This window comes from Talaromyces stipitatus, genomic scaffold (assembly GCF_000003125.1).
Source record: "Talaromyces stipitatus ATCC 10500 scf_1105507295527 genomic scaffold, whole genome shotgun sequence".
In the NCBI taxonomy this organism is placed as follows: domain Eukaryota; kingdom Fungi; phylum Ascomycota; class Eurotiomycetes; order Eurotiales; family Trichocomaceae; genus Talaromyces; species Talaromyces stipitatus.
The window spans coordinates 2,000,942-2,027,901 of NW_002990114.1; the positions used below are offsets into that span (position 1 = coordinate 2,000,942).

At 46.1% G+C, this 26,960-nt stretch overlaps 13 protein-coding genes across 13 annotated transcripts, besides 3 other annotated features; 6 read left to right on the forward strand and 7 right to left on the reverse strand.

The window, feature by feature from the left end:
• Positions 1-347: 347 nt before the first annotated feature.
• On the forward strand, positions 348-1,311 carry TSTA_087880 (uncharacterized protein; the record flags this gene model as incomplete). The annotated part of the gene is made up of 2 exons (XM_002478470.1): positions 348-835; positions 951-1,311. 2 exons carry the CDS (start codon positions 348-350, stop codon positions 1,309-1,311), a joined length of 849 nt encoding a protein of 282 aa, XP_002478515.1.
• A 307-nt stretch (positions 1,312-1,618) lies between these two features.
• TSTA_087890 (uncharacterized protein) lies at positions 1,619-2,586 on the reverse strand (the record flags this gene model as incomplete). The annotated part of the gene is made up of 2 exons (XM_002478471.1): positions 1,619-2,514; positions 2,556-2,586. The coding sequence occupies 2 exons, from the start codon at positions 2,584-2,586 to the stop codon at positions 1,619-1,621; spliced, it is 927 nt and encodes a 308-aa protein (XP_002478516.1).
• Positions 2,587-3,328: 742 nt separating this feature from the next.
• TSTA_087900 (adenosine deaminase, putative) lies at positions 3,329-4,660 on the forward strand (the record flags this gene model as incomplete). Its single annotated transcript, XM_002478472.1, has 4 exons — positions 3,329-3,388; positions 3,482-3,624; positions 3,678-4,410; positions 4,469-4,660. The coding sequence occupies 4 exons, from the start codon at positions 3,329-3,331 to the stop codon at positions 4,658-4,660; spliced, it is 1,128 nt and encodes a 375-aa protein (XP_002478517.1).
• Positions 4,661-4,737: 77 nt separating this feature from the next.
• TSTA_087910 (uncharacterized protein) lies at positions 4,738-7,659 on the reverse strand (the record flags this gene model as incomplete). Its single annotated transcript, XM_002478473.1, has 2 exons — positions 4,738-7,210; positions 7,235-7,659. The coding sequence occupies 2 exons, from the start codon at positions 7,657-7,659 to the stop codon at positions 4,738-4,740; spliced, it is 2,898 nt and encodes a 965-aa protein (XP_002478518.1).
• Positions 5,866-6,321: a mobile genetic element.
• A 532-nt stretch (positions 7,660-8,191) lies between the features above and the next one.
• On the reverse strand, positions 8,192-10,119 carry TSTA_087920 (uridine permease Fui1, putative; the record flags this gene model as incomplete). Its single annotated transcript, XM_002478474.1, has 5 exons — positions 8,192-9,435; positions 9,509-9,542; positions 9,599-9,835; positions 9,889-9,959; positions 10,023-10,119. The coding sequence occupies 5 exons, from the start codon at positions 10,117-10,119 to the stop codon at positions 8,192-8,194; spliced, it is 1,683 nt and encodes a 560-aa protein (XP_002478519.1).
• Positions 9,467-9,505: a microsatellite.
• Positions 10,120-11,029: 910 nt separating the features above from the next.
• Positions 11,030-11,064: a microsatellite.
• A 210-nt stretch (positions 11,065-11,274) lies between these two features.
• Positions 11,275-15,914, reverse strand: TSTA_087930 (uncharacterized protein; the record flags this gene model as incomplete). Its single annotated transcript, XM_002478475.1, has 3 exons — positions 11,275-14,946; positions 14,996-15,829; positions 15,897-15,914. The coding sequence occupies 3 exons, from the start codon at positions 15,912-15,914 to the stop codon at positions 11,275-11,277; spliced, it is 4,524 nt and encodes a 1,507-aa protein (XP_002478520.1).
• A 399-nt stretch (positions 15,915-16,313) lies between these two features.
• Positions 16,314-16,816, forward strand: TSTA_087940 (DUF543 domain protein; the record flags this gene model as incomplete). The annotated part of the gene is made up of 3 exons (XM_002478476.1): positions 16,314-16,397; positions 16,522-16,672; positions 16,758-16,816. 3 exons carry the CDS (start codon positions 16,314-16,316, stop codon positions 16,814-16,816), a joined length of 294 nt encoding a protein of 97 aa, XP_002478521.1.
• A 518-nt stretch (positions 16,817-17,334) lies between these two features.
• Positions 17,335-19,054, reverse strand: TSTA_087950 (copper-activated transcription factor GRISEA, putative; the record flags this gene model as incomplete). The annotated part of the gene is made up of 3 exons (XM_002478477.1): positions 17,335-18,734; positions 18,794-18,954; positions 19,020-19,054. 3 exons carry the CDS (start codon positions 19,052-19,054, stop codon positions 17,335-17,337), a joined length of 1,596 nt encoding a protein of 531 aa, XP_002478522.1.
• A 593-nt stretch (positions 19,055-19,647) lies between these two features.
• TSTA_087960 (mitochondrial outer membrane protein (Sam35), putative) lies at positions 19,648-20,709 on the forward strand (the record flags this gene model as incomplete). Its single annotated transcript, XM_002478478.1, has 3 exons — positions 19,648-19,941; positions 20,012-20,251; positions 20,308-20,709. 3 exons carry the CDS (start codon positions 19,648-19,650, stop codon positions 20,707-20,709), a joined length of 936 nt encoding a protein of 311 aa, XP_002478523.1.
• A 168-nt stretch (positions 20,710-20,877) lies between these two features.
• On the reverse strand, positions 20,878-21,802 carry TSTA_087970 (uncharacterized protein; the record flags this gene model as incomplete). Its single annotated transcript, XM_002478479.1, has 2 exons — positions 20,878-21,654; positions 21,710-21,802. 2 exons carry the CDS (start codon positions 21,800-21,802, stop codon positions 20,878-20,880), a joined length of 870 nt encoding a protein of 289 aa, XP_002478524.1.
• A 1,661-nt stretch (positions 21,803-23,463) lies between these two features.
• Positions 23,464-23,914, forward strand: TSTA_087980 (uncharacterized protein; the record flags this gene model as incomplete). The annotated part of the gene is made up of 2 exons (XM_002478480.1): positions 23,464-23,606; positions 23,656-23,914. 2 exons carry the CDS (start codon positions 23,464-23,466, stop codon positions 23,912-23,914), a joined length of 402 nt encoding a protein of 133 aa, XP_002478525.1.
• Positions 23,915-24,648: 734 nt separating this feature from the next.
• Positions 24,649-25,169, forward strand: TSTA_087990 (uncharacterized protein; the record flags this gene model as incomplete). The annotated part of the gene is made up of 2 exons (XM_002478481.1): positions 24,649-25,050; positions 25,080-25,169. The coding sequence occupies 2 exons, from the start codon at positions 24,649-24,651 to the stop codon at positions 25,167-25,169; spliced, it is 492 nt and encodes a 163-aa protein (XP_002478526.1).
• A 670-nt stretch (positions 25,170-25,839) lies between these two features.
• Positions 25,840-26,921, reverse strand: TSTA_088000 (uncharacterized protein; the record flags this gene model as incomplete). The annotated part of the gene is made up of 4 exons (XM_002478482.1): positions 25,840-26,033; positions 26,177-26,556; positions 26,621-26,717; positions 26,792-26,921. The coding sequence occupies 4 exons, from the start codon at positions 26,919-26,921 to the stop codon at positions 25,840-25,842; spliced, it is 801 nt and encodes a 266-aa protein (XP_002478527.1).
• Positions 26,922-26,960: the final 39 nt, after the last annotated feature.

The following is a 26,960-nucleotide window of genomic DNA, read 5'->3' on the forward strand; positions in this document are numbered from 1 at the left end:
CCAATCAGAAAAATCAGAACACTCCTTCAACGGGAATTATGAATTTCGAGGAGTGAAAGAAACTGTAAATGATAAAGAGCTTTACCCCTCCGACTGCGGGGTAATTATTAATAATTATAACGAAACTATTCCGAGGGTATACTTCATGGCTGAGATTGATCGGTCGAACTCTTAGGGCAACACCTCGGGATTCCTGAAACCTTTCCTCAGCTATGTCCTTCAAAGTTGATGACTCACCTTCCACTGGTACTGTATAGCGCTGCTCAACACACACGAATACTTCTGATAAAAATTGTTTCAGTCGTCCTTATCCTGAGCATAACCATATCATCCCAAACATCGACAAGATGACCGACCTCGCCAATGCGGAATACACACTCTACTCCTCCCCCTTCTCGCTTTACTCTATGATGGCCCGCCACACCATCCAACTTGGTCGTACCACACATAGTGCAAAGCCACCCAAGGATATCACTCTCAAATTTGTCAACCGCGGCAAGGAGGAGAATCTGAGCGAGTATTACCTCACCAAGGTGAACCCGAAAGGCCAGGTCCCTGCCATGACCGGGAATGTTCTCAAGCAACCACTTACCGACAGTATATCTATCTCACTTTACCTGGCCGAGAACCATTACCCAGACTTGTTGCCAGATGAACATGCTGCTGTCATTAAGGACCTTCTGCAAAGGTTTCATTCCGTCTATGGCCTCTCGTTCAGCAACAAAAACCCGACACCGGAGATGATACAGCATAATCCTTCACCAGTGGAGGATTTCCTTAAAAGGACTGATATCAGTCCGGAATACCGAAAGGCTCTTGAGGCTAAGCTCAAATTGTATGTTGTGCTCTTTCTATCCTTCGGAATCGATTTGTGACTGTTGCTCTGTCGCGTCTATACTTATAAATGCTGTCAAGTTGTCATTACTGATTGACTCTTTCACTTATTTTAGCCACAATGAAAACAATGGCATCGCCTTCCATCCGGATGTTGTAGCCAAGGCTCGTGCAGATCTTCGAACCATCTTTGCAGAGATCATAGAGCTCCGCAGGCAAAGCGGCGCCTTGAAAACCCCCGCTGAATGGATCTTTGGCAACAAGGTTGGTCCAACTGTTCTCGACAGCCACATGCTGCCGCTTGTGCTTCGTTGCATTGAAGTCGGCAATGCCGAGCTTGTTCCTCAGGAGCTGCAGCTGTGGGCCAAAACTAACGAAAAGAGTCCCACATGGGAAAAGGTGATGCACGGCAGGCCGACAAGGTATGATCCTTCTATGGGACCTGTTGAGGATATGCATGATATGATGTCTCTATGAGACGTGGTTGACGACCAATCGTCTTCTTACTGAGAGTATAGGAGTGTCGGTCATAAGATCCTTTGAATATTACATGAATATTTGTGTTCATATCCAGTGCATTTAATGGCAATCTTCCTATGTGTTTCTCTGAGTTCTTCTATGATTATTCCGCACTATCTACCTACCTAGGGATGTAATGCTGGAGACCAGCTACTTGTGACAGGACTATAACAGCCTCGACATACTAGGGCATTCAGGATGAGAGCAATCCACTGATAGCTTGAAGCGAACCTACCATCCAATCTTCAAATCTTTCTGAAATCTTTCACACTCTCAGTCTCTCATGTAATTTGATAGTCTCCGAAAGCACCTCACTTTCCCCCTCCGTCGAAAATAGTAGCAAAGTACACGGGTCATTGTCCCGGTGGCGTAACATTTCGACCAACTCCCTCAAGAATGAATTTGTACTTGGACCTTCAGCAAATGGTAGCCCATCAATGATGAAAGCAATGGGATTGGCAACAGCATGATCCAAAAGAACCCTAATGGCTGACAATGCAACTGGCGCAGATCCCAGACTCCCATCAAGCGCTGCAAGTTGTATACAGTGGAGTTCTGAATCTTCTTTGATATTTTCAGGAAGAAGACTCGTCAGTTGGACGATGATACCGTAAAGTAAAGCTACGGTGATAACCTCCTGACCAGACATATTTTCCTGTGATGTTTTCACGTCTTTATGGCCAAGATCTGGAGTGCATTTGAAAAAGATGCAAACCATGTGAGCCCTACTCAACTCGCTTGCGGTCGGTAAAGACTCGTGTATATGATTTGGATGAGAACCTCCTCCGTCGATCCAGAGAATACGGTACTTTTGGTACTCTTGGTGCTCTGGGATTCTTGAGCAGAGAGCCCACTTCCCAACATGCTCCAAGGCATGCCTGGGTACGTGAAATGATATTGGTCTTTGCGCATTATGGCTTCCCTCGGACACTGGTGCTGCACGGGCGATGCACTTCTCAATGGTCACATGGATCAATGAGCTCTGACATGGTGGTTCTGCATTCCCAGTGTAGGTAAGAAATGGATAATCACAAGTATCAGGTTCAAGTCTATTTGAAGGAGATACCGGCCTGGACTCTGTGTCGTCCGTCAGATCCAAGAAACTGGAATGATAATCCACAGCTCTGTGCGAAGCCGCTCTCTGTAGTTCGTTTTCTGAGCCTGATCAGTTAAGTACTTCCTTGATAATAATAAATACCTACCATTCTTAGCAAGGCCTCCAATGTCCGGCATGGTTACGCTATAGAAGGTACGTCTACTATCTAGCTGTCGAGAGTCGATAGTACTGGGGAAACCGCACTGAGTTTGAAAACCTACTTTCAGAGTTTGAAAAGAAAAATGTTACAATAGAACTCGTCACTCCATGACTTTTTAAGTAGATAGAGTGACTCATTGGCTCTGAACTATTGAGTTCATCTTATCTGATCCAATCATCTCAATACATGCATGGCCGTAGAACTATTTGAACAAGCGTTCTTGGACCTAGCCCTCGATGAAGCGGAGCTACTCTTTTACTACCAAACTTCCAATTGAATCACTTAGTCAGACATTCTTATGGAGGCATGGAATTGATCCTGTTCAAAGCTTCAACAGACTTCCCATCTAGGAAGCGCACATAAAGTCTTCTGATTGGTCTATAGGAAGAAGATCCACTATTCTAGCCCTAAAAAGCCGACCTTGAGAGAAGATCTCTGTTCACATATTACTTGGACCGAAGTCAGTTTTATAAAAATGTAAGATTCCCTGGAATTTTTCTTCCACGGTGTGCCTACAATACCAGCATTTAAATCCTTTTCATCCTCATTTCAGTTTATGAAGAGAAGGGTGTTACCTGGCAGTTGGACATGCCGAGGGAAAAGGAAATGACCCCACCATCACAATCGACCTTACTTCTCTGGCGTTCGCAGTGTATTTTAACCCAACTGACCTCCCCATACAGGAAAAATCAAATATATATGTCATCTGAATTTCAAAAATGAGCAATGCATCATCTTCTGTTAGCGAGGACTTTACAAAATGCCTACCAAAGATAGAGGTATGAACAACTTCATCCCACCATTACAATCGTCCACAGCCTATCCATTTCTCGCGACATTGATGTTTCCATTCTCTGACGACTATTGAATAGCTCCATGCCCATCTAAGCGGTAGCATAACGCGACAATGCCTCCATGAAATATGGCTTTGCAAAAAAGCTCAAGACCCAAGTTTTGCAGTTGAGGATCCATGGGTACTTATGCCACCTGGAAAGATTAATTATGGACTTGATATGTTCGTTCAGCACTCCCCAGGGAGATACGCAACTTTTTGACAGTAAATTCCAGTTTTTTCGATGTATTCTCTAAGTCAATCTACAATCTCGTCAATGACGCTGAGACTATACTCTATACGACAAAGTCCGTGCTAAATGATTTCCGAGCTGATGGGGTACGATACCTGGAATTACGAACTACCCCTCGAGAAATTCGTGATGAGTATGGTCATGTACTCATATCAAAAGATGAATATGTCAATATTGTTCTGAAGGGCATTCGCGAGTTCGATCATGAGCAGCGGAAAGATAATAAACCAATGGATACAATGTCAATCTACCTAATCCTCTCTATCGACCGAGGTCACGACACAACTTCCTCAGCAGAAGAAGTCGTCAACATCGCCATACGCCACCGTAACAACATCGCTTACCCCTCAAACCCAACCATAGTCGGCATAGACCTTTGCGGAAACCCACTAAAGGGGGCCGTCTCAATATTTCGCTCCGCTTTTCAGCGTGCAAAAGAACATCATCTAGGCACAACAATCCATTTTGCGGAAACCATATACTCGAATGAGAATGTATCTCAGGAACTCGAGACTCTTTTATCGTTTGAACCGGATCGGTTAGGTCATGTAATCCATGTACCCGACGAGATTAAGGAGAAGATTGCCGCGAAAAAGATTGCGTTGGAGTTGTGTATGTCGTGCAACGTACATGCAAAGATGATTCATGGTGGAGGGTTTGAGGATCATCATTTTGGGTATTGGTGGAAAAGGACGGAGTGTGCTATTGCTTTATGCGTGAGTTTTTCCCATCATCTGCTTACGATGGCCTGTCAGCTAAAGGGTACTCGAATAGACCGATGATGTGGGATTCTTCTGTAGTCCGGTTTCGCAGGAATATTTACTAGCTTCGGAGCATTTCGGACTAGGTCGTGAGGAGTTGATAGCTCTCTGTGAGAGGGGTGTTGATAGTATCTTTGGTGGTGAAGAGGAAAAGACTCGTATGCGAAGGTTGTTGACAGACTTTTCAAAATCAAATGTTCAGTAGTATCATTTAAGCAGAATTAATGGATATATTCCTACAGTTCTATTTCGTCACTCATAAATCATAAATCTATATGTACACTAACCCTGCCATCGAACCTTCCCCTGTCTCAACACCTTCACAACCCCCAACGGCATCAAAGCGCGATCAACAGCCGACAAACCACCATACTTTTGCACCATACCTGCGGAATAAACCTCAGCCACCCATTTCCAATACGGAAGCATATCGTCCCAGATCGAGGTGATGCGGTCTTTCGATTTTCGCAACTCTGCTCTGTTGAAGCGTCCTCTCTTCTTCTCGACTGGAAGCATGTGACCGCTGCGGATGTCTATGCTTTGACCGACTTCGATCTCTTCAGGGACGCGGAGGAGTTCTTCGTAGGCGGCTCGTAGCCTGTGGCTGGTTGTTTCGAGATGGGCTGTGTGTTCTTCGAAGGAATAGAATGATTCTGGGGGATCGCTGCCGTCTCTCTTCCAGGATATGCTGTTGCGATATGTACTTGTACCAAGATTTCCTACTTGCCATTTTTTCTTTGCTATTTCATAATCAAGTTCTTCCCCTAGGTAGACGTCTTCAATGATTCTCTGGGGCATTTGTGTGATACCCTCCCTCATAGCGAGAAGGCTGATGAACGGGTTATGAAGTTCTAGACCACCGAGTTCAATGGGGAAATAGAAGAATCCATCAGGCAGATCGTCAACACCAAATCTGTTTCGGATCACTCGACGCAAATGATCGACCACACCGTTGTTTCCAGAAGCTGTGGAGGTAGTGTGTGCAAAAACTTCTCGTTCAATACGACTCAAGGTGTTGATTGCCATATCAATATGCTCGCGACCAAATGCGAATGAGGGTTTGGCGAAATTGTTGCTGAAGAACCGTGAAAAATAACTGTTCCACGCCTGGACCCATGCAAAGATACTCTTGCATGCAGAAAGTTGGTGTCGCAGTTCTTCTATGTGGGCGTCAACCTGCTCCTGGTCAATGAGGAAGCGACCTCGCTCTGGGTCCAGTCTCAGAAATCCCCAGCGGACATCACCTCGCGGTAACGGATCGAATGCGTCGTCTAAGAACGTTTCAGTGTCTGACTCGGAATCTTCCTCTTTCAAATCCTCCTCGCTTGACGAAGAATCTTCCGCTTCCTCATCATGTCGTTGCCGCTGTTTCTGACCTTGCGAGTTGATCATTCTTCCGATCCGAGCAGTTCCTGTTTTCTCTTCGTTGAACTCCAATCCAGCCACCGCGGTGAAATCAGTCATTGCCCTCCATGCTTTCCGGCATGTCTTTTCTTCTCCCCAGAACCAGAAATCGTCGTGTAATCGGTATAAAAAGGCACCATCTGCATGTTGGTTGACGGCGTAGTCCATGCAGAAGAGAATCGCCTCTCCAAATACGTCTGACAAAGTATGGCTGATCGGAATACCTCGCTTCCGGATTCTCACCGCAGGTTGTGGTCCATCCTGAACAAACTTGAGTGGACATTCCAAGAACTTCTTGAAGAAATCCAGCCAATCTTGAGGGACACCGAAGAATTTCAGAACCGCTAGCAAGGTCCCATGAGGAAGCGAGGGTCCAAACCATTTAAAGTCAGACCGTATAACAGTAAACTGGCCCCGCAGTCGGTTGTGGATAATCGACTCTGTTATAAGCAAATGAAGCAGCGAATGTTTTGTCTCGATGGCGGACGCCCGCATTGTATTGGTATTCTCGTCATCACCAAAGTCATCGTCATCATAGCCCCGCTTACCTTCGTCCAATGATCCAGGAAGTTGACTCATGAAATAACTCCCCCTATACATGTTCCTGCGCAAATTATCAACTGAAGCGTTTGTGGTCGATTGGCCTGTGAAATATTGTCGCCGATCAATCTTCGCCTTTGGAATGGTTTTCGCATTCGATTTCCATGCACGCGAATCGAAGAATTGGAGAAATGCCTCACGGAACTCGACTGACCACTTCAGACCAATGTAATGGAAGAGTATCGCATCGATGAGATCCTCATCCATGAACACACGATATTTTCCGTTCAACTGACGACGCATCTCAACAGGGACTCCTTCTGGCGACCAGTTCCAACGATCCAGGGCAGCAAACCGTAAATTCAGCACATCAGCCACTTCCTGAGCAACCTCGTCATTTCTCAAGAATTCCTTCAAAATCATAACTTTCTCCGGAGATAGAAAGTCACTGCCCAGTAGCGACCGACTAACAGTTTTGAGTAACTCGATATTGAAAGAATCTTTTGCCTCGGAGCGAAACTGCGACCCGAACGTAATGATGCGCTCGCGGAGTCTTCTAAGAGCCTGTTGAGATAGCTTTGTCCCTGTAAAGAGTCGCTCCAGATAGGTCTCAACACTTTGAGAGTCAACATCCGCCGGCGAAAAGACTAGTTGTTCCCAAACAGCGCGTTGTTCATGCATTGCCGCGCGACCTACTTCCTCGAACGCAGATTCATCAGATTTGGCATCGCCCTTCTCGTCATCGACAGTTGGCAATTTTACATCGTTGGGTTTTGTATCAAAATTCGAGAGCCACTCAGTAACCATATCACTATAAAAAGTCGCATGCTCATACTTGACCGACAGAAACTCCAAATCACTCTCCATACTCTTGATCCATCCACGCAAAACCTCATCGGAGATAGATTTGTCGTAATGACTCTGAAACAAGAATCGTCGAATATTCACATCTCTACTCCGTTTCCAGTCTGATGAATGAGTAGAAGCAGCTAGCGGGAAGGGTATGATGTTCTTCTTCCCATCCTGCCGATCCAACTCATCTTCACGATCAAACGCGTCTTCGGGACGACTAGCAAGACGAGTTACGCCTTCCAGTAAAATCTGGACTTTGCGGCGTAGGTCGCTTTCGGGAACGGAGTTGGCGGCTTCTAGGATTTCGGATTTGCGTTGGTTGAACAGGGCGCGTTGTTTGGAGAGTTCTTCGAGTTTGGTTGAGCTGATTGATTTGAGGGTCAGGGGGAGGGCGCTTGTTGAAGACATCTTTTTCTTGTTTAAGTGGTGATTTTTGATGGGAAGCTTGGAGTGAACGATTTGTAATGAATGAGCGTTGTAAGCTGCCTGGACCCCGCCGAGAACGATTGTTGAAGAGAGCGAGTGAGGTACCTAGCTGCCCAACATTTATACTCCTGCTTCACCTTACTCGAGTAACGTAGGCAGACACGCTCATGAGGCAATTATCAGCATCCAGATGAAAACCCTGACAACACAGAACAATTTGAGGCTCAAAAGACTTTTTGGGGTAAACAAAATGGGCCAATGACATCATCCATCTCATCGGCGACTCTTTCGGGCTTAGTCGACCTCTTTCAAACATGTGTTGTGACTCCAATTTGAGATAGTATCATATATGTATAGATTGATGCCTATTTACTATTTCTACCAGGGTATGAAAATCCCTCATCTAATGACAAGCATGAGTCATAACGAACCCTGCCTAAGGGAGTGACAACAATCTAAATCATAGCAACAAAGAAATTTAGAACAAAAATTTGTCGACAACGTGACATGTCAATCAAAAAGTCGAGTAGCCCTGACTCTTATCCTTCTTGTTATATGCTAGAGTATCCTCTTCGGGGATACTTCTCGACTCCTCATCGGTTCCCACTTCCTGTCCATATGCCACCGTGAGATGATCAACATCCACATCGACCTCGTTCCATGTATCGCTTGTGGCGGGGATGGGGAAGGCCCAGCATAGCAGATAGTAAATGGTACCGGATACAATGAATCCCGCGAAATAGTTGACGTTGTAAATGTACTGTGCGCCAATAGGCACTTTTGCGCCCACAGCTCCTGCGAAGCCGACAATGTTGATCAAAATACCGGAGATATAAGCGCAGAATCCCCGCCATGAAAATCCAAATGTGAAGTAATATGGCGAATGCTTACGGGCACTGTACAACTCGCGGAGCTCAAGGTATCCCTTGCGCACAAAGTAGTAATCCGTAATAATGACCGCGGCGATTGAGGAGAGGAACACGGTATAAGCAGATAAGTAAGTTGTGAAGTTGTTTGAGGTGGACAACAGTTTCCAGGGACACATGGCCAAGCCGACGGCGGCACAGATGTAGCCTCCGCGACGAATGTTGATGAATCGGGGGAGAAGCGCGGTCATGTCAGTACCGGCAGAGACGGAGTTGGCTGCAATATTCGTTCCGAGTTGGGCGAGTGCGAATCCGAGAGCGATGACAAAGATGCCAAAACGTTCACCGGAGCTGGCTCCCTCGAGGAATCTTTGCAGTAAAGTAAGTGGACTCCAGATAGTTTCGCCGTAGATGACGGTCGACGAAGACGAGGCAATAATTCCGATGAAAGATGTGATTGCGAATCCAATAGGGATGGCAAACAGTTGAGACCATAATGAACTCGTCTTTTTCTTGGAGAAACGGGAGAAATCGGGGTCGTTGACAATCAAAGTGGCAAAGTTGGCAATAGAGGACATGATGCCCTTCACAATGGCCCAGGCGAGCGCACTTCCATGTAAGGCAGTGGGCTGGTGAATAATAGGGCCGATGCCATGCGCACGGTGAATGGCCCAGGCGAAGAACGCAATCATAGCAATCGGGGTGTAAATTGACTTGATCGTGAACAAATGACGAATCTGGTGAACTGGGAACCAGATGGCGGGCAAACTGCAGAGCCAGAAGAGGAAGAAACTGACAAAGTCTTTGGTAGTGGTGCCAGAACCCTGCAGGTGGTCGGGGATTCTGGCGTAGCTAGGCCAGATAGCTTCAATCATGACAGTGACGCATTGACCTGTAGTCTATTAGACTCGTCCAGAGAATATAAGAAGAAGAAGAAGAAGAAGAAGAAGAAGAAAAAAAAGTACCTCCAATCCATGCCTGAACACCATACCACACACACTAAACACTGGTATTAGATAACGTCCAAATCGCCAGATCGTTCAGAACAAACGTACAGCCATCGCAGCACGATTAAAAATCGGCCATAACGAACCCCAAATGCCGAACGAGGCTCTCGAGGCCACAGGGAACGAGATATGATATTGAGCACCAATGCGACCAGTAGCAACGATCAGGATGGCGGAGATGGAGTAACCGATCCAAACGCAAATCCAAGCCTGCCACCAGGATAAAGCCACGAGACTCGGGTTTGTTTGGTTCTGGATAAAGGACGAGGCAATCATCCATGTGTTCTATCCCGATCAGTTTTGCTGTCATTATCGAAACTTATAGGAAAGAAACATACGATATTGGCGGAATCAGCAATCCAGAAAGCGACGAAATTCCACCAGTCCCATTTTCTGCGTTCGGGCGGGACTATAATCCACCACGTTAGCGAATAATTTCGTGAGATATAAAAGAGGAAAGAGAGGTAAATACCCGGTCGCAAATCGTCATTTGTCAACATCAGCTGAGCATTGGTTAAACCAGGCTCGCTGTCGACCGCCAACTTATTCACGAAGCGACGGACAGACATGATGGGCATAAGAATCCAGGCTCCAGACAGAGGTCAAATAGGAAATAAGAGAGGAAGAAGAAGGCTTGGATTACAACCCTCAATGGCCTCAGAGAAGTATTGTAAGACGAGTGAAGAAATCAACAAGACAATAAATAGAACAAAAACCTCCGACCCATTGGATTTCAGAAAAATATCGTGGGTGGGCATGGGTCTAGATATAGGCACAACCTGACCATGTCGGAGCCGAGAAAAGAGGGAAAAAACAAGGAAAGAAAAAGGGTCCATAGAACCCAGAATAGTGTATTCTAATCGTATCCATTCTAATCTAGAACTAGACTGGATATACATTTCGCGTGGAGGAATACTAAAACAAAAAAGAAGCGATAAGAGAACGAGTGTGCCAGGCATAGATAAGATGGTGAGTGGTCATGATGGCGTGGGTGATAAGATGTCTCTGTGGGTCATGTGATTGGCCGATGCACCACATTACTCTAATTCTGGGGATATCATTAACGACGTTGGATGTAGATCTTGTCCTGCGCTTTTCTTGTGCGGTTATTGATCATCTGCAACCAGCCAGACGATCTCAATACCTAGGTCCTAGGTACTCTCTAAACTCCCGACATATACATACTACATAGCTATATAGAGTATTCTACTGTAGACGAGTCCATCATCATATGTCAACAGCCACGCCCTGTACGGAGTATACATATTGTACTCCACAATGTAGGATCAGTGGTGGACCCCGTTCCCGCCCTCTGTGCTCCTAGGCTAACCTTCTCCAGTAAATCTCGCTGATAACAGAGATAGCAACCCGAGATAAGCTTACCTCGCTGACTCGATCTGATCGAGTAATTCCCCATTATTTAGTATGCCGTATGTGCCGATGCTTAAGTCCACCCATACTCCAGATTTGGTTTTTGCCTTTTTTTCTTTTCTTTTCTTTTTTTTGCTTATCTTGACTTCATCCTCTCCATGCATTAAAGTTTTGCCTATCTGGAGATTTCAGGTCAAACGGCTGAATACTTGCGTGGTTAAAAAGTGCTGAGCACGTGGCCCTAGTCCGGTTCCGGATTAGGGTTACTGCAGGCATTCTGCGAAAGAGTCTTCCTTGCCGAGTTATCACTTGATTCGGAATTTATCAGCTATCAACTAGGACCATGTCGGCAATCATCCCTTGCTATTCCACTTGCCAAACCTAACGTACTCCTCGTGCAACGTCTTGAAAATTGCTCGAGACGAAATATCCATCGCGGCGTTCAGTCCCCGTTTACTCTCCGCCGGCATTGCGTCCAATATCGCATACAATCCCGGAGCTAATGCCGTTTTGATATCCGGCTGGAGCGGCGCATCCAGCGTGTTCTGTGCATAGCTTTCAATGAGGATACGTAGATGTTGACCCGCAATCATCTTGGCCTTTTTGGTTTGGTCAACTAAGCTGTTGCTACTACTGTTACCGGCAGGGCGGCTTGGTCGCGATACTGCTGATACGGTAGGATCGCAGAGAGACGTGAGCAGACGTGTGAATTGTACGGCATGAGGGATACCGAGGTTTAGTCCAGTCTTTTTACCGCGCTTCTGTTTCGGAGCGAACAGTGCTTTGAGAAGACTCTGTAGTGCCGGGATCAAAAGGTGGAATCGTCCGCCGAGCTGCTGTCGATAAAGTCCCACAACAGTGCCCAGTATACGACAGAGACGTGTATAGATTGTACTAATACTCTTGATCGAGATAGGGTTGTCGGTCTCGCGCATGGAATGGATTTTCGACATTGTCGTGGTAACTGCGGTAAGACAGTTATCAATGTTGAACTGGGTCACTCCTCGCGGATGTAAGCGAAGAATAATGTCGACACACTCCGCCGCCAAAGAAAAGCGATCGATCTCTTCAATGCTATTCTGCAGAACCTCCGTGGCAGCAGTGCATAGAGACGATACTTCTCGCGCTTCAGCACTGTCTTTCTCTGTGATCTCAGAAAGTACTGACACGGCTAGTCCACCGATCAGCAGTCGACTAGCTCCCTCCGAACCTTCGAATCCAGTGGTTCTCAAATCGTGGATCACCTCGATGCGCTCCCGATTGCTTATCAATTTCAACTTTTTAGCTAACTCTCTGGTAAGATATGTCTGTTCCGAGGCATGCATTCTGTAGAGACCAACACCCTTCAGTAATGACGAATCATTGAAATCAAAATCGTTACTAGAGGCTGCTCGAGCAATCCTCCACCGTTGGGTAAGAGCCTTTATACAGCCATCCATGTCCAAACTATCTTCTTCAACCCCCGTCATGAACTTGTCAATTTTCATACTCCGCTCGACTGCAATACCGTCAAAGTCTTCCAACATCTGGTGCGTCGTCGCAAGTAAAATAGGCGCTTTGATATGCGATTTCCGTTGTAACATTCCGGAGCAACTGTCAAGACGACTCCTTAATAAATCAAAAACCTTGTCACGTTGACGAGCTATGTTGACCAATTGTTTCGGCTCGGGTAGTTCAACCTTATGTTCCAACAGCAAGCGCAAGCTTGTTGCCACAAAGACAGGTATAAGCGTTGACGGTTGGTCTTTGCCATCGACACTTAGCCCTAGTTGTGTGGGAGCTGATGCAGCCAGGGAAGTCGTGAGTTTATAGTAACGCTTCAAGAATTTGCCAGTGTCTGCAAGAGACTTGCAGGCTTTGTATTCGCACTCAAACACTGTACGAACCAGCGATCGAAATGACTCGATTGTCCGCATATCCGTCCACGAATTTTGCAGAGGAATGTCCGACGTAATCCATTCTAGTATCTTTGGCCCAACCCGTTGCGATTCGTGGCACCATCCGTCTATCAAGGATACCATAAACGGAACGAGCTCCGCAGGGCAGTCGACTTTCGTCACGAGAGCTTCAACTGTGTCTTTAAATAGAGGCACCTCTCCGAAACGAACTGGTATACCTGGTAAGTCCTGAATGATGGCCGGTAGATACCGTAGGACCACTGGCTGCGGCTTTTTGCTTTCTATAATCTTCATGAACAGTTCACAAAGGGCACGAGCCACTCCCAAGGCCAATGATGGGCTGTCTCTGAGGTATTCATAGGATAGGAAAACACGCCATAACTGCTTGAACGAGACACATTCGGTAATTTCAGGTACTTGGTGTTGACTCCAGTCTTGATCGATAGTAGAAGTAAGGTCCCAAAAGAACTTGACGAAGCATTTCAAGTCTTCATACCCAAGTTCAGATAATAGATCCGGATGCTGTAGTAAGCACTCAATGATAGCAGTCGCCTGCTGAGGTAGCCCATCAATATCTTGATAACGGCCATTCCATCCCTCCAGCTTAGCCTCTATGATGGAATCGAACGAACCGGTAAGACATTTAATGATGACATGGAGAATGTCTTTTTGTTCGGACGAAGCCTTAGGATACAAATCCTTGCTTGCCGTCAACAGAAAACGACAAGCTTCGAAACTCTCTCTGTGGCCATTCCACCCGGATCTGAGCTTCGTTGGCCCCGTTGAGAAGTTTGCCACAACCAAAGCTTCACGTCTGAATTTGTCTGCAAGCTCATTCGGAATCTTGAATGTGCTCTTGAGGCCTATTGGCATGAGGTTCCTGGCAACTCTCCACATACGCCAAAGCCACTGCCTATCCCCCTTACGACTCGATAGAGTCTTGTGTAGTCCCTCTATCAGATTGGTCACCAGGTCAATGCGCAAACCGGGAAGCCCGTTGTGCCCCCATATGCGAGTACCGGCTTCAAGGATGACGAAATAGGCATAGGAATCTGGTGAGCCTGAAATATATCCTGATTCTGCAACCACAGTCGAAATCGCATTCTCGATTTGTGACTTCAAAAATGTGTCGCTCAGCGTACTCTTCAGTGTGTCTTGATAGACAATGAGAACATTGTCGTCTTCCCACACTGAATATGTCGACTTTTGGAAGTGCTTATCACCAGTCTTCCGCGCAGTCTCGATCCAACGCAGCTGCTCATACCAAAACCCGGCGAAAGTTGGAAGATCTCTGGCAGTAGCAAAGGCTCGAATCAAAGGTATGACCACCTCATTTTTGACAAGCTCATAGGTTTCCTTATTACTCATGTCACTTCGAATATGATGAAGTGACTGAAATAAGGCGTCTAAAAGACGACCTGAGTCTTTGAACCCTGAATTAGGTAAAAAGATATCGGCACCAAGATCGATCAATAATGTTGTCAGACTCCAGCTTACGTGTTTAGGATCTTCTTCTCCTTTCAGAAGTCCGGTATAAGAAGCATGAGTGAGGAGGGTATGCAAAGATAGTTTTATTTTCCGAGCACGGACAACAATGAAGAGTTGCTCCAATAGTGGTATGAATCCGACAGTGTTACCGCTGAATTTTTGAGTGCTCGAATAAGCCAGCTCTGCCAGTGCCACGAAGACTGTCTCAAGCCATGATGCTTCTGTGTTTTGGCGACGAAACGAGTCTCTGGGCACAGACCTCGAAACAATATCGTAGAAAGTCGGAATGAGTTCAGCTGATTTCCATGTTGCAGGAAAGACGCAGGAGTTCTGGTCCACGGAGCCATTGCCATTGCTATTGCAATGTATATTCACTGGAGAGCGGTCTTCAAAGAGAGGTTTGAAGGTTGCCGTCACTGGCTGGACGGCGCTCCAGTCAGGATCTTCACCTTTCGAGTAGTCTATTCCAGATCCACCTCTCTCCATAAACAAGCTGCGTGCGGGGACGACGACATGAAGAGCAATGAGTTTTTCAATAGAGTGTGTAATGAAACGAGCATCTTCACTGTCCGCTCCAGACGAGAGTACAATGCGATAAAGCCTCAGTGATTCCAAGAAGCAAGATTCTGAAAATGCAGTCTGGCAAAGGATTAGTATACGCCGTCCCACATAGTTGGGAGATACTCACATTGATAGAACGCTTGTCGATACCATTGACGCCCGACTTTCTGAGATCCCACATAGCAAAATATGCAGTAGTAGTCTTGAGCAAGTGTCGTAGCAGGTTACTTCGTTTCTCCTTTGTATATTCAACGATCATGGCCGCGGACAGCCTAATCAACTTCCCCAAAATCTCAGCGCCAACTGCAGGATCCAGTCGTAACGATTGCTGCAAATGGAACTGTGACACATTTCCTCGGTTATTCTGACCATTCACTAGGCCCATAAGAATATAAAAAGCATCCGAAAACTGATTGTAGGCAAGAATTGCGCGTTCCGATTGTGGCTCTCCATAGGCTGCATCGTGCATAACAATATCATTGTCCACATCGGCATTTTCATTTCCTCTCTTGCGTTTCTTCGACCGAACGGGAGATCCTTCAAGAGTCTCACTAGTCTCGGAGTCAGAAGACGTCCTGATTATACCCTCCGGGAACGACATGAAGACGGCGTTATTCAGATCGTCCACGATGTTTTTTAATAGTTGCGCAAACTTGTATTCCACAAACGTCGATGCAATTGCTCTTCGTGATATTCGCAGTAGGAGCTTTTGTAAAAGAATATAAGACTGAGGATGTACTCGATAGGTCGAGGTTTTGAGTCTCTTGAGCAACCATCTTAACACCCATTCTTCCTTCGGAGCCGGTCGAGTTGTTGATTCGAATGTACTAGGTTCAGGTAATTGAGAAGTGATATCGGACAGGTCTATCTTCAAGATCTGTGCTGCCGCAGCTAGTTGTCTGTCGCTGTCCTCTGTACTTTTCTCTAGTTTTAACAGCGCTTCCTGCGACGGAACGGCAGTCTGAAATGTTGAACAACTTATTAGAATGAATCAATTCCAAACCTAATTAACGAAGAACAAGACTTACATCATTGCTCCAAGCCATGGCAGCAGCACCAGATCAGATCGCCGCCGTAATGAACAAAAGGCTGTCGATAAGGCTATCCAAAGAAATAAATTGTCCATCATTCCTTTCCTATCGATATGGATCAACGACAAAAAAATAACGGTCTATACTATATTAGAGCTAGCGTTAATAGCTCCCGTGCTATCGGGCGACCAGCCAATCCCATCACGGAAAATGACGACAGCAAAGCCGAGCCTAGTTTTTCCGACCAGAAACCCGCCAAGGGGAGCTCAAACTACGTACATGCAACAACATTGAACCCAGCAATTCCTCAACGTCGGATTTCCGTACATACTTCTTTCCATATGCCAGTACTCTATGCATGACATAATTAAAATTGACTGTTATAGCTGACTTTCAACAGAGATCCCCGTCGCAATGGCCGAAGCAAACGAATCCAAGCCGACAGTCCCGGTTGCGCGCTCAACCAAGCCCGTGAGCGAGGCTCTCCTTAATGAGAAGGTAAGTGAGACCGGACAACCAGCTATGGAGGATAGGATGCTTCCTTTTCCTGTCCAATTGCTTCAACATTCAACCTTGGAATTGGATTATTCCAACTAACCCGGCCTTCTTGTGATTCAAATAGTGGGACCGCGCCATCTCGTCTTTGATCGTCCGCTCTTCTATCGGCCTCGGATTCGGTGTTGTTCTCTCAGTTCTTCTCTTCAAGCGGAGAGCCTGGCCAGCCTGGGTCGGTCTCGGTTTTGGCGCTGGTCGCGCATATGAGGAAGCCGATTGTATGTATACATCCTTGTACAGTTTGGAAGTGCGGTTTTCGTCTAGTTTTGCGTGATTTGCTAACCAGGTCATTATTTTCATCAGCTGCTTTCCGGCGAGGCGATGGCCCTGTCACCAGTGCTGTGCATCAATCTAGGTCGTGAGATTATACCCGGTCGTCGAAAACCCTTATCAAAATTATGTCCTCTGATCTAGAACTATCATAACGTCTTACCGCAAATCAAACAATCAACCACCATTCTTGTGTTTTCCCTGCTTTCTACATGGCCAAAGTTCTACGAGTTGAAGCTTTTGCTGCAAGGTTATTTGCATTAACTTTTTACTCTTGCAAGTTACTGAACAATAGACTAGTGTGCTTTTTTCAAACTGTTCATGTACCATATATGTATAGCGACGTGAGAATGGGAAATCCGTTTATATCACAAGCTCGATCTCTGGCGAAGTACGCTGTTATCTCTTTTGTCAATACATGCCTATTTCCAATTTTTGTTACGTATGAGAGGGGCTATTGTAATTGTCAATTTTGGTCAAGTTATTGGTTCTTCTCGAAAACAGTAATCATGCATCAAAGGCAATTCCTTGTAGCCATCTAGTTTATAGTAGGGGTATCCTTGGTTCGTCATAAAATCATTCAGGGCTGAACATGCATGCAGATCAATTTTTATACGAGCGGCGTCTCGACAACCGGTGGACTCAAAGCAGATGGAGAATACCGGTCCATTGAACGCGGTATGTCGGAGCCCTGGTTGTAGTAGTCCTGAAACCGCTGCTGTGGAGTAGGCTTACTGGTCATCGGTTGACTTTCTGGTGGCATTGAGTCCAGGACAACTCCGTCGTGACCGCTGTGCGTGATGCATCCCACACAATTGCAGTCATTACCACACTGGCAGGTCCCTGTTATGTCTGAGCAGAGATTCAAGCCAACAGGATACTCGAGCGTATAATACTCGGAGGGCTGCATGAACTGATTTGGGGCGAAGGTGGGTGAATTGATAGTGTTGTCGAAAGTTGAAGGTAAAGTATTGTCGTCTGTAAATGACGGCTGTGTATTTAATGGTATCGGAAGGTTGTAATTTGCTGGAATATTGGATGGCATGGCTGGTGGACTGTTCAGCCCTGCAAAGGGACTTGAAGTACCAGACTTCTCTTCGTCCTCTTTTACGGTCATCATATATCCCATTTCTTGCACGTGATGGCGTGTTGTTTCGTTGAATGGATGGCTAGCACATCCCAGACATTGACAACTATCGCCGCACGAGCAATCGTGATTGCTGTCATTGACAAACGGGAGTGACATGTTGAAAGGGTATGTGGCAGTGTTCAAATAGAATTGATGCATAGGCGGGCCACTTATATTGAGCTGGTAATGTGCATCCAAATTCTGGAACGTTCGAGGTATAGCAGGCTGAGTTGATTGTGGCTGATTTGCGTAATATGGCCGTGTTAGGTTCGTGGTTGTATAGGTATTGTTCTGAGAGGTAAAATCGGTATTCGGTAGTTGAGTATTCCAGGCCAAATTTTGGGAACTGTAGAATGACTCGTTCCACGCCGGGGTTGAAGGATTTTTGGAAATACTTGGAAATTGTTCCTTCTCTTCCCGGGACGTCGCATTGTCCCCGCAACAGGATCGTTGTGGTTCCGGTGCTGGAGTAACAGGCTCTATTTTAGCAGAACAACATCCACCGGGTTTGCTCTCCGCGGCAACCTTTTCTGGTAATTTTTGGCTCGGGTTGTAAGACGGCGTGTGTGAATTCCCAGAGACAGGTGTATAGGCTGAAGAGCGATCTAGCGTAGGCGGCTGCTCCGATATTCCAAAGTCATTCTTACGCTCCGCTTGCATAAGTTCTGAATCCAGGGCCTTGATAATATTATCCGACGGGTTTTGGAATGTGCTTTGTTTGCGCGTGTGCTTCTGAACACGACCTGCAGCTGCTGTCTTTGATATAGACGAAGTAGGATCAGGAGGTAGTGACGGCGGACGGGGAGTCGCTGGGACTGACGGTGTTTCTGTCGCAGAACTAGCCGGAACTTGATATAACGGTCTACACAAGCAAGTCGAGCCTGTATACAGTCAGTCAGTATGACAAATCACACGGAATAATAGATCTGCGAATACACACCTTTAGGTATCCGGACCATAAACGCATATACCTTCTCACAACTACACGTCCCTTTAGGATGTGGACACTTCGCCAATGGTCGCCCAGCTTTGGGGACTTTCATCATGAGACGGTCGAAGTGTTGACATTTTGACGAGCGATGTCCACGCATACATGGCTCACTGGTCACCGCATATTAGAACAGAACATCACGCAACCATTTCCCGGGGAAACCCAGGGCACCTACCACGACCATTTGGCGCCTTCTTCGTCCAGAGGCATGATTGAGACCAGTCAGTGCTTATTTCATGCAAATACCAGCTATTTTTCTTTCTTTTTTTCAGTTCCACCAAGCCGTGAGATACATGAAACTCATGTTATTAACGAGTCGCATCGATTGGGGCCGAAAAAAATGACTAACGCCGTAGACCCCCGCACCACGGTCGCAAAGTGCTTGACTAGCCACCAAGGCTGGATATGAAAAAATGAATGAATGAAGAATCAGACCGGCAGTATCCATGCAATCTCGAAGTTAGAAAAGCATCAAATCAGTGACTGAACAGTGAGGAAGCAAGAACCGGAGCGACAAAAGCAACGGATTCATTGTTCCGAAAGCGGGATAACCGCCGGTTGAGACTCGAAAATGCCAAGAGAACGTGATCGGAGCCGCATCATTGTCCAATAGGAGTCCGTGAAGCTCCCGGCTTGCTGAGTGGTGAATGGACGGAGGCGGTCAGAGCTATATCTAGATATTGCCAGCTGCCAGCATACAGATTTATTGATCATTCTCCTCCACGTTGGAGCGGCCAACCAGGTTTTGTGAAAATCATCTTGGACATACCTATAAGAAACTTATACGAGTTACTGCTACACCTATGACCTCAGAAACCCGTGCGGACGCTGCTTCGCCGGTTGGAACCGAGCATGAAGCTGAGCCTCCTCGGCCAACATCTTCCAATGCAGTACCACCGAAAAAGCTATTCGGCGTACCTGCGCCAGTGAAGCGGATATTCGACAAGTTTCCTTTAACAACATACGAAGCTGAAGGCATTCCAGGAAATGTGCACACCAGCGGGAGCCCTGAGCGGAATAGACTGTTCGTTTTTATCGATCCCAAACAGGCGGCTAAAGGGGCACCGTCGTTCAATCCCCAATGTCTCAGGTGGCAGGTGTGTGTTTATACATTATATACCGTTGGAACTTTTGGGTGGTCGGACAAGGCTGACTGATTTGCGACAGGCCTATCTGAAATTCGTCGGTATAGACTTTGACCTTATCCCTTCAAACAACCACGCTTCTCCAACTGGTGCCCTACCTTTCCTCTATGCAGCCCTACCATCTGGCACGAAATCTCCAATTCCTTCAAATAAGTTACAGAAATGGGCCATTGAGCAAGTGCATTGCGAGGAAGAGCAACAGCTCAATATACGATTCGATGTTTATGCATCATTGATTGACCATCGAATACGCAATGCATGGGTGAGTTGACCTTACGTTATTTTACCAGATCTAGCCACTAATTTTGTATCTTACAGCTCCATCAGTTATATCTTAATGCCCTTAATTTCAACCAAGTGGCTCGAAAACGATACATAAATCCCGCCACCTCATCTTCAGCTGTCCAAACAGCCCTAGCCGTTCAACTACAACAAGCCGCAAGGGACGAATTACTCAAATACTCGGATTATATCGACGTCAATGTTCTAGAAGCCGACGCAGATAACGCCTTTGAAGCACTCTCTGTTCTGCTCGGTGACAACGACTACTTCTTTAATCGCATCCAACCCGGACTATTTGATGCTAATGTCTTTGCATACACGCATCTCATACTAGATGAAAGTATGGGATGGAAATATAACCAACTAGCGCATTCTCTTTCGAAATACGACAACCTTTTACGACATCGCAGAGTTCTGCTGCAACAGTATTTTGCTTGACAGGAGAGCATGGAAGAACGCGGGGGGAGGGGGGGGGAAAGCTTCATACGGCGTTCTTTGGCATTGATTTGAGATCTTGAATACACAATAGACATGTAGAATATATGTACAACACTCATACTATAATGGACAAGACAAGACACCCTTTTCTCGCACCTAGTTTCACCTTCAGACTTTTCTAAAACATACACCCAACCAGACAGTAACACCGACATACTTTTTCGACCTCGGTCCAAGCATCTCAACCATATCCTGTGTTACTTTCCTCTCCAGCACACCCTCGATCTCAGAACCAGTCGATGTATTCACAGTAGACGGCAACGAAAGAACCTCAAATCCGGCCCTCGCAGCCTCCACCAAAATATCCCCAGCATCATGCGCATAACTCCTCGATGGACGAACTTTCTTACCGGTAACGGAATCCACAAAGCCGGCTTGACTCAATCGACCCATATCAGCATGCATGTTCGTAACCAAAAAATATGCCCCTGGACGGAGAATTGATGCTGCCGTCGAGAAGTAGATGTCCAAGGGGATGTGCTCAAGGACGAGGGTTGAGATAATTCCATCTGCATTTTGCAGAAGTTCGCGGGCTTGGGTGTTTATTGGAGATTGAGCAGCGAGGAGGTCGAATGGTGCTAATTTCACTTCTATGCTCGTTGTTGGGCTCTGGAAATCATTGATTCTTTGTCGGGCCACATCTAGCATGCCGTTTGAGGCGTCGACGCCGATGATGTGAATCTTTTCTTTTTGCGTATCTTGAGAAACGATATCGAGGAGTTGCAATGTATTTCTGCCTGTACCACACCCCAGGTCAACCAGTTTACAGTCTGGACGACCTGTCTTTTCTGCTCGATCCTTCACTTGAGTCCAGAAATTGGGAAGCAGAGACATCATCTCAATTGTGTCGAGGGCCTGGAGGAAGTTGCCATCTGTGTCGTAGACCTGTTTGATAAGTCGGTAATCTGGTTCAGGATATTGATTCGAGCAGTTGACTTACATCGGCCCATTGATCGTATGCTTGTATGGTATCGATATAGGTTACATTCTTGTCCTGTGCAAGCGTTGATTGTATGGTCGGTGGTTGTGACATTGTTGTGGTAGTGACCCCCTTCCAATTCTTTATTATGCGGTGAAAATAGACCAGAGTTTATGATCCGGTGTCCTCACCTTATTACCAGTTATATAGAGGAAATAATCAGTTGCCAAACGTCAAATTCTCATAGGTCAATTGGGGTGAGTCATGATTGAAAGTGAGTCAAACATGGGTCGCCGATGATAGCCTCAGTTCAAACTTCCTGTTGACTCTGGGAGAAGGCTAGTGATTAATGAAAAGTTAGTTGGTCTGAGTCAATAGCGCCTACAAGTAGAGTGAAGATTAGGTAACAAAATTGTGTAGAGGAGGGTCTTAGGTTTCCAGAGGTGGTGATGAGTATAGCATATACATACTCATAGTAGCCACCTTCTACCTGCTCACCCCGTCGCCGCTTTTAATCACTGAGTAAAACTGAGCACATTCCTGACCGCGCTGATCAGATCAGTGAGCCTTACATAAGCTCACGGGCATGCTCAGTGATCCGAAGCTGAGCAATCTGATCCGCTTGACCTCGATGATATATATGTATTGGATTGCAGTCATAAATAGCCTACTTTGTTGATGAGCAGTAGTCACAAGGAAAAGAACACGAAAAGCCGTGAGAAATTACACCTCGAAACTGGGCAGCGTACATAGAGAGAGATACAGAGGACGGTAAGCTGGAGCGATGCTATACTTATCCCTTAATTCTTCCTGCTCACGTCATGATAGGATATGTAATGAGTTTCCCATCCTTCGATTTGGCCTCCAGCAGCGTGGTGTTCGAAGGCGCACAGGCTTGTTATAGTGCTGGGCTGTGCTCTCAACAGTCTTTATTGTATACTAACTAATAAACTTCTTTAGCCCTCCGATTATTTGCCCGGCTAAGACGCAGGGATGCAGCGGGGTAATTAGGCTGACCGTTGGGATGGGATTCTCCCATGGGTAATCGGTATAAGATTCCCCTCCCATAGAATTGGGACCAATATTTCGATATTCCTGGGAATGGGAATTTCTTGTTTCATCAAGGAGAATAATCAAGACTCGACATCTGTTGGAAATATCATGAGAAGTATAGCACTACAAGTTGCTCAAAATGATTATTTATTTCGACAATTTCTGCTCGACATGGGAAGGAGCTCTCCTCAAAGTTCCAGGAATACAGCCAACTTTTGGAAAGGTATATTTTTAAAATATTTTGCTTCTTCAGAAAGCGGCACGTCAGCATTTATCGTGATAGACGGGTTGGACGAGGCTCCTAGAGTGGAGCGCGATACTCTCATCAGACTGCTACACGACCTCGAACAGCCTCGAGATTATGAGCAAAAGCTACGAGTGCAGTTGGCTGTGATCGGGCGCCCTGAATTGCAGATGGACATTATTAGATGTGCGGAGTCGGAGCAGTTTGTATACAGATCATACTGATGTGTCGACTTACCGAGACTTGAATGACATTCGGCGGTACATCAAGCAAGAAGTGGACAAAGTGCACATTATAAGGAGCAGACGACTCAGTCGGAAAGATAAGAGCGATCTTAAACAGACAATCGTGCAAGCTTTAGAAGAAGGCGCAAATGGAATGTTCCAATGGGTAAAATTGGTCCTGGCTGAAATCACGTTCAAAAAAAAAGTCGGATATCATTCATGCCTTACATACCGCTCCCAATGACTTACTAGAGATGGTTGGACACGCCATTGATCGGGTTACCCAAGACCCTGATATTCCGCAGGAGTATTTTCAAGAAATGCTATCTTGGATCGCTTGTGCGGAACGTCCTCTCACTTTGGGAGAGCTTCAGACAGCGATGAGCACCATGCCCAGGTCTAATGATGGGGACAACGATTCAGATGATTCTTCGAAAAATTGATAGCAGTGACTCTCAGGTTGATCCTATTGACTGGAATGACTGGCCAGACTTTGAGACTGACCTACGAACGACATTTGGGTCCTTAGTGACTCTGATTAGGGCTGATGGCAAAACGGCCGAGACTCTTCAAAGCGGATTCAGTGAGAGAAAAGTCAAAGAGTACGGAGAGGATGAGGATGAAGCTTCTGTTGATGCTGATGGGGCTTCTGCCGACAGCGAAGAGCTGAGGGTGGTAGATCTACCAGATTTTCGCTCACAATAAACATTCAACCACTGTCCAATTTAGCCACGCCAGCATTCGTGATTTTCTCTTCTGTAATGAAGAGAAACTGTCTAGATACTATAGAATTGACAGAGATGAAGCTCATGCAAGAATCGCTACAAGACTGCTGGGTTACGCTGTGGACGACATCGTCGTGAATAGCAGACTTCACCCTTACTACTTCTGGAGCAAGGACCATGCCATATATCATCTGAAGGCTATAATCAGCGTAAAAAAGCTCCCAGTGGAAGAAAGAGTACGGATTCTCCAATTGCTTTACCGTATTTTTCACATTTCCCACAAGGCTTCCGCATCAATGTACTGGGGAAGCATCAAATACATCAGGGAGAAGATTTGACAGTTCAGCCAGACGCTGCTTTCCGTACTCAAGGATTGGATTGATGAAGATGTTCAGAAGGCACTGACGGAAGATCAGAGATTATGGGTCTCTAAAGCCCGTGCTTCAAACTCCAATCTGTTCAAAAATATTCTGCATAGTCTCAGTAAAAGATGGGACATTTTTGGACCTGACACTTTCAGGGATATAATTCTGTTGCTTCACAATTGCAGAGTTATAGTGAGTATTCATCTACTCGTCAGACCCTTGTCCGTCGCGATAGCGATGTTTTGGGACGAACTGACCACCGCAACAGGAACAGGCCGTTTTACGTTGGCACCCCCATAGTAGCAACTCTTGGCGATTCGGAATTTATGTCTAATGCCGAGAAAATATCATGAAGCTCACACGGTGGTTCAAATTTGAGGAAGATGGAAGGTGGTACGCACGTCTTGGTTTGGCTCTTGATGCATATCGGCTTTTTGATGCCGCCTGCGATGAATACAGTCGCACTTTAGAGCTTGACCCTGAAGACCGCCGAACTCGTGTGTATCTGGCTGAAGGTTACTCCCGGCAGTATAAAATCGCCGGACTGGACGGACACGCCTACGGATCATGGCAGGGAAGGGGAAACCTCGGTCGGATGTGGCTGTGTGACTTCCTGTCAAAGGATCTGCCCCAGTGTCGCACGATGATCTATGGCTACAATTCAAAATTGTCAAGCCACGGGATCGATACCATCCTCGACTACGGGCTGGAGCTGATGGAGGAGATCAAGAAGACTGGGAACACGAAAGAGGTAATTGTTTCCATAGACTATCTATGCAGAATCCCAAGGCTAACAGTATTATTAGCTCTAGCAACGACCCCTTTTCTTCAACGCGCACAGCTTTGGAGGGATTATACTGGCCCATGTAGGTTGACAGTCAAAGGATGAGTGAAATATACTGGTATCGACTTCAAGTGCCTGGTGAGAGCGACTCAAACGATGGAGGAAGACCACCCGGCGATCACTTCGCTTCATCGGGCCACGTATGGCATGATGCTCTTTGTCATCCCGCACAAATGCTTCATCGTGGATGATATCCAGCATATGCTGACCCGGAATGGAAACCATCCACGACAGCACTTACTACAGCAGGCGTAGAGGAGAGTCTTTGGACGCAGAGGAAAAACAAGGGCTAGATATATCACGTACCGTGCTTGCTCTCTGTCAATTTTGTTTGGTGCCATGAACACGACTTAAATTTCTAAATATATGGTATTGCCTCCTATCAAAATAATATTTTGATGTTGCGGTGTACGAGTTTATGGTAGAACGTTAATCTAGGATGCCGAAAAAAACAGCCGCATTTCGATAATATACTTCGAATGACATAATAGTGAAGATCTTTCGGCTAAAAAATGGAATGAGATGAATAGTGTAAAAGGCTAGTGACATTGGAAGTGCATTTTGCAGAGCAGGCAATACGATCATCGACTGTGCTTGAATAATGTGTAAAATGGGACAATTTAGCTGGGTGTTACATATATCTATGGTCAAAATCGTCTAATAGAATCTCATAATATTCATACTAGCTCACGAAATTCAAATAGTTACCCACGACTCTTCCCATACAGTTGTATCGTACTGATAGCATAGCAATCCACCCTCAGTGTCCATGACATCTTCAACACGTGGCCACATCGGAAGAAAGTCCCCAGAATCAAGGAAATCTCTTAGCACACCCTCCACGGAGGAGTCGTTTCTCGATGGCCCATTATATTCACTTTGACGAGGCTCTGATAGGTGCTGCTAACTCCACCATACACGATCAACTTGGGCAAATTGAAGGTAGAACAAGGGGTCTGCTCATCGTTAGTAACAATGTCACATATACGTGTCGTACGCCTCTAGACTCTATCCCTCGGAAGTCGAAACTCACCATTAGGCGCGGTGATTTTCGAAAAGTCACCCTGGAGAATATATGGAATCACTAAGTGCGACGTGTGTTCTAGCTCAATGAGGAAGTCGAAGTAGCTTCCGTTGGTATTGGCGAGACGAGCTAGCACGGTTGGCCGTACGGTTAGATTTCCGACTCTCCTGACCGTCTCTTTGTCTAAGATGCCCCTAGATAGGCAATGGGGATCACGGACACCCTCGAAAAAGGTCGGCATCAGTCCTGCAAAAGGGCCAGAAACCACGCAATGTCCGCCAGCAACACCTTCGGAGCCATATTCATCTCGGCTGGGTCCGAATCCGTCGATTAGATTCCAGACAGGGGCTCTGGAAAGATCTTGGTAGTCGAGGGTCCAGTCCCAATAGCTAAATGTAAGAAAAACTGGCATGAAATGGAAGACTATATAGAAGAGAAGGTCAAACAACTTACGGTAACGAGCCCTGATAGCCACAGTTTTCTCGCAACGCCTGTTCATAGACATAAATGAAGTACCGATGCCATGGCAGAAACGGAGCAGCATTATGAGCTATACATTTACCCAAGGAAAACCCGTTACTAAGCCACTCATGCAATATAGATAGATTTATGCCGATAACTGACAGTAGTTTCCAAATTTGCCATGTAGAAGTGCAAGCTCATCGTGAATAGACGCATTGTCATTCCTAAGAGATGCAGACGGAGTTCTGGCCAAACATTGCGCAGCGCCAATATAAGACAACTTCTCTTCCATATTAAGCGTCCTCCATTCTCGTCGGAAACTTGGATGAGT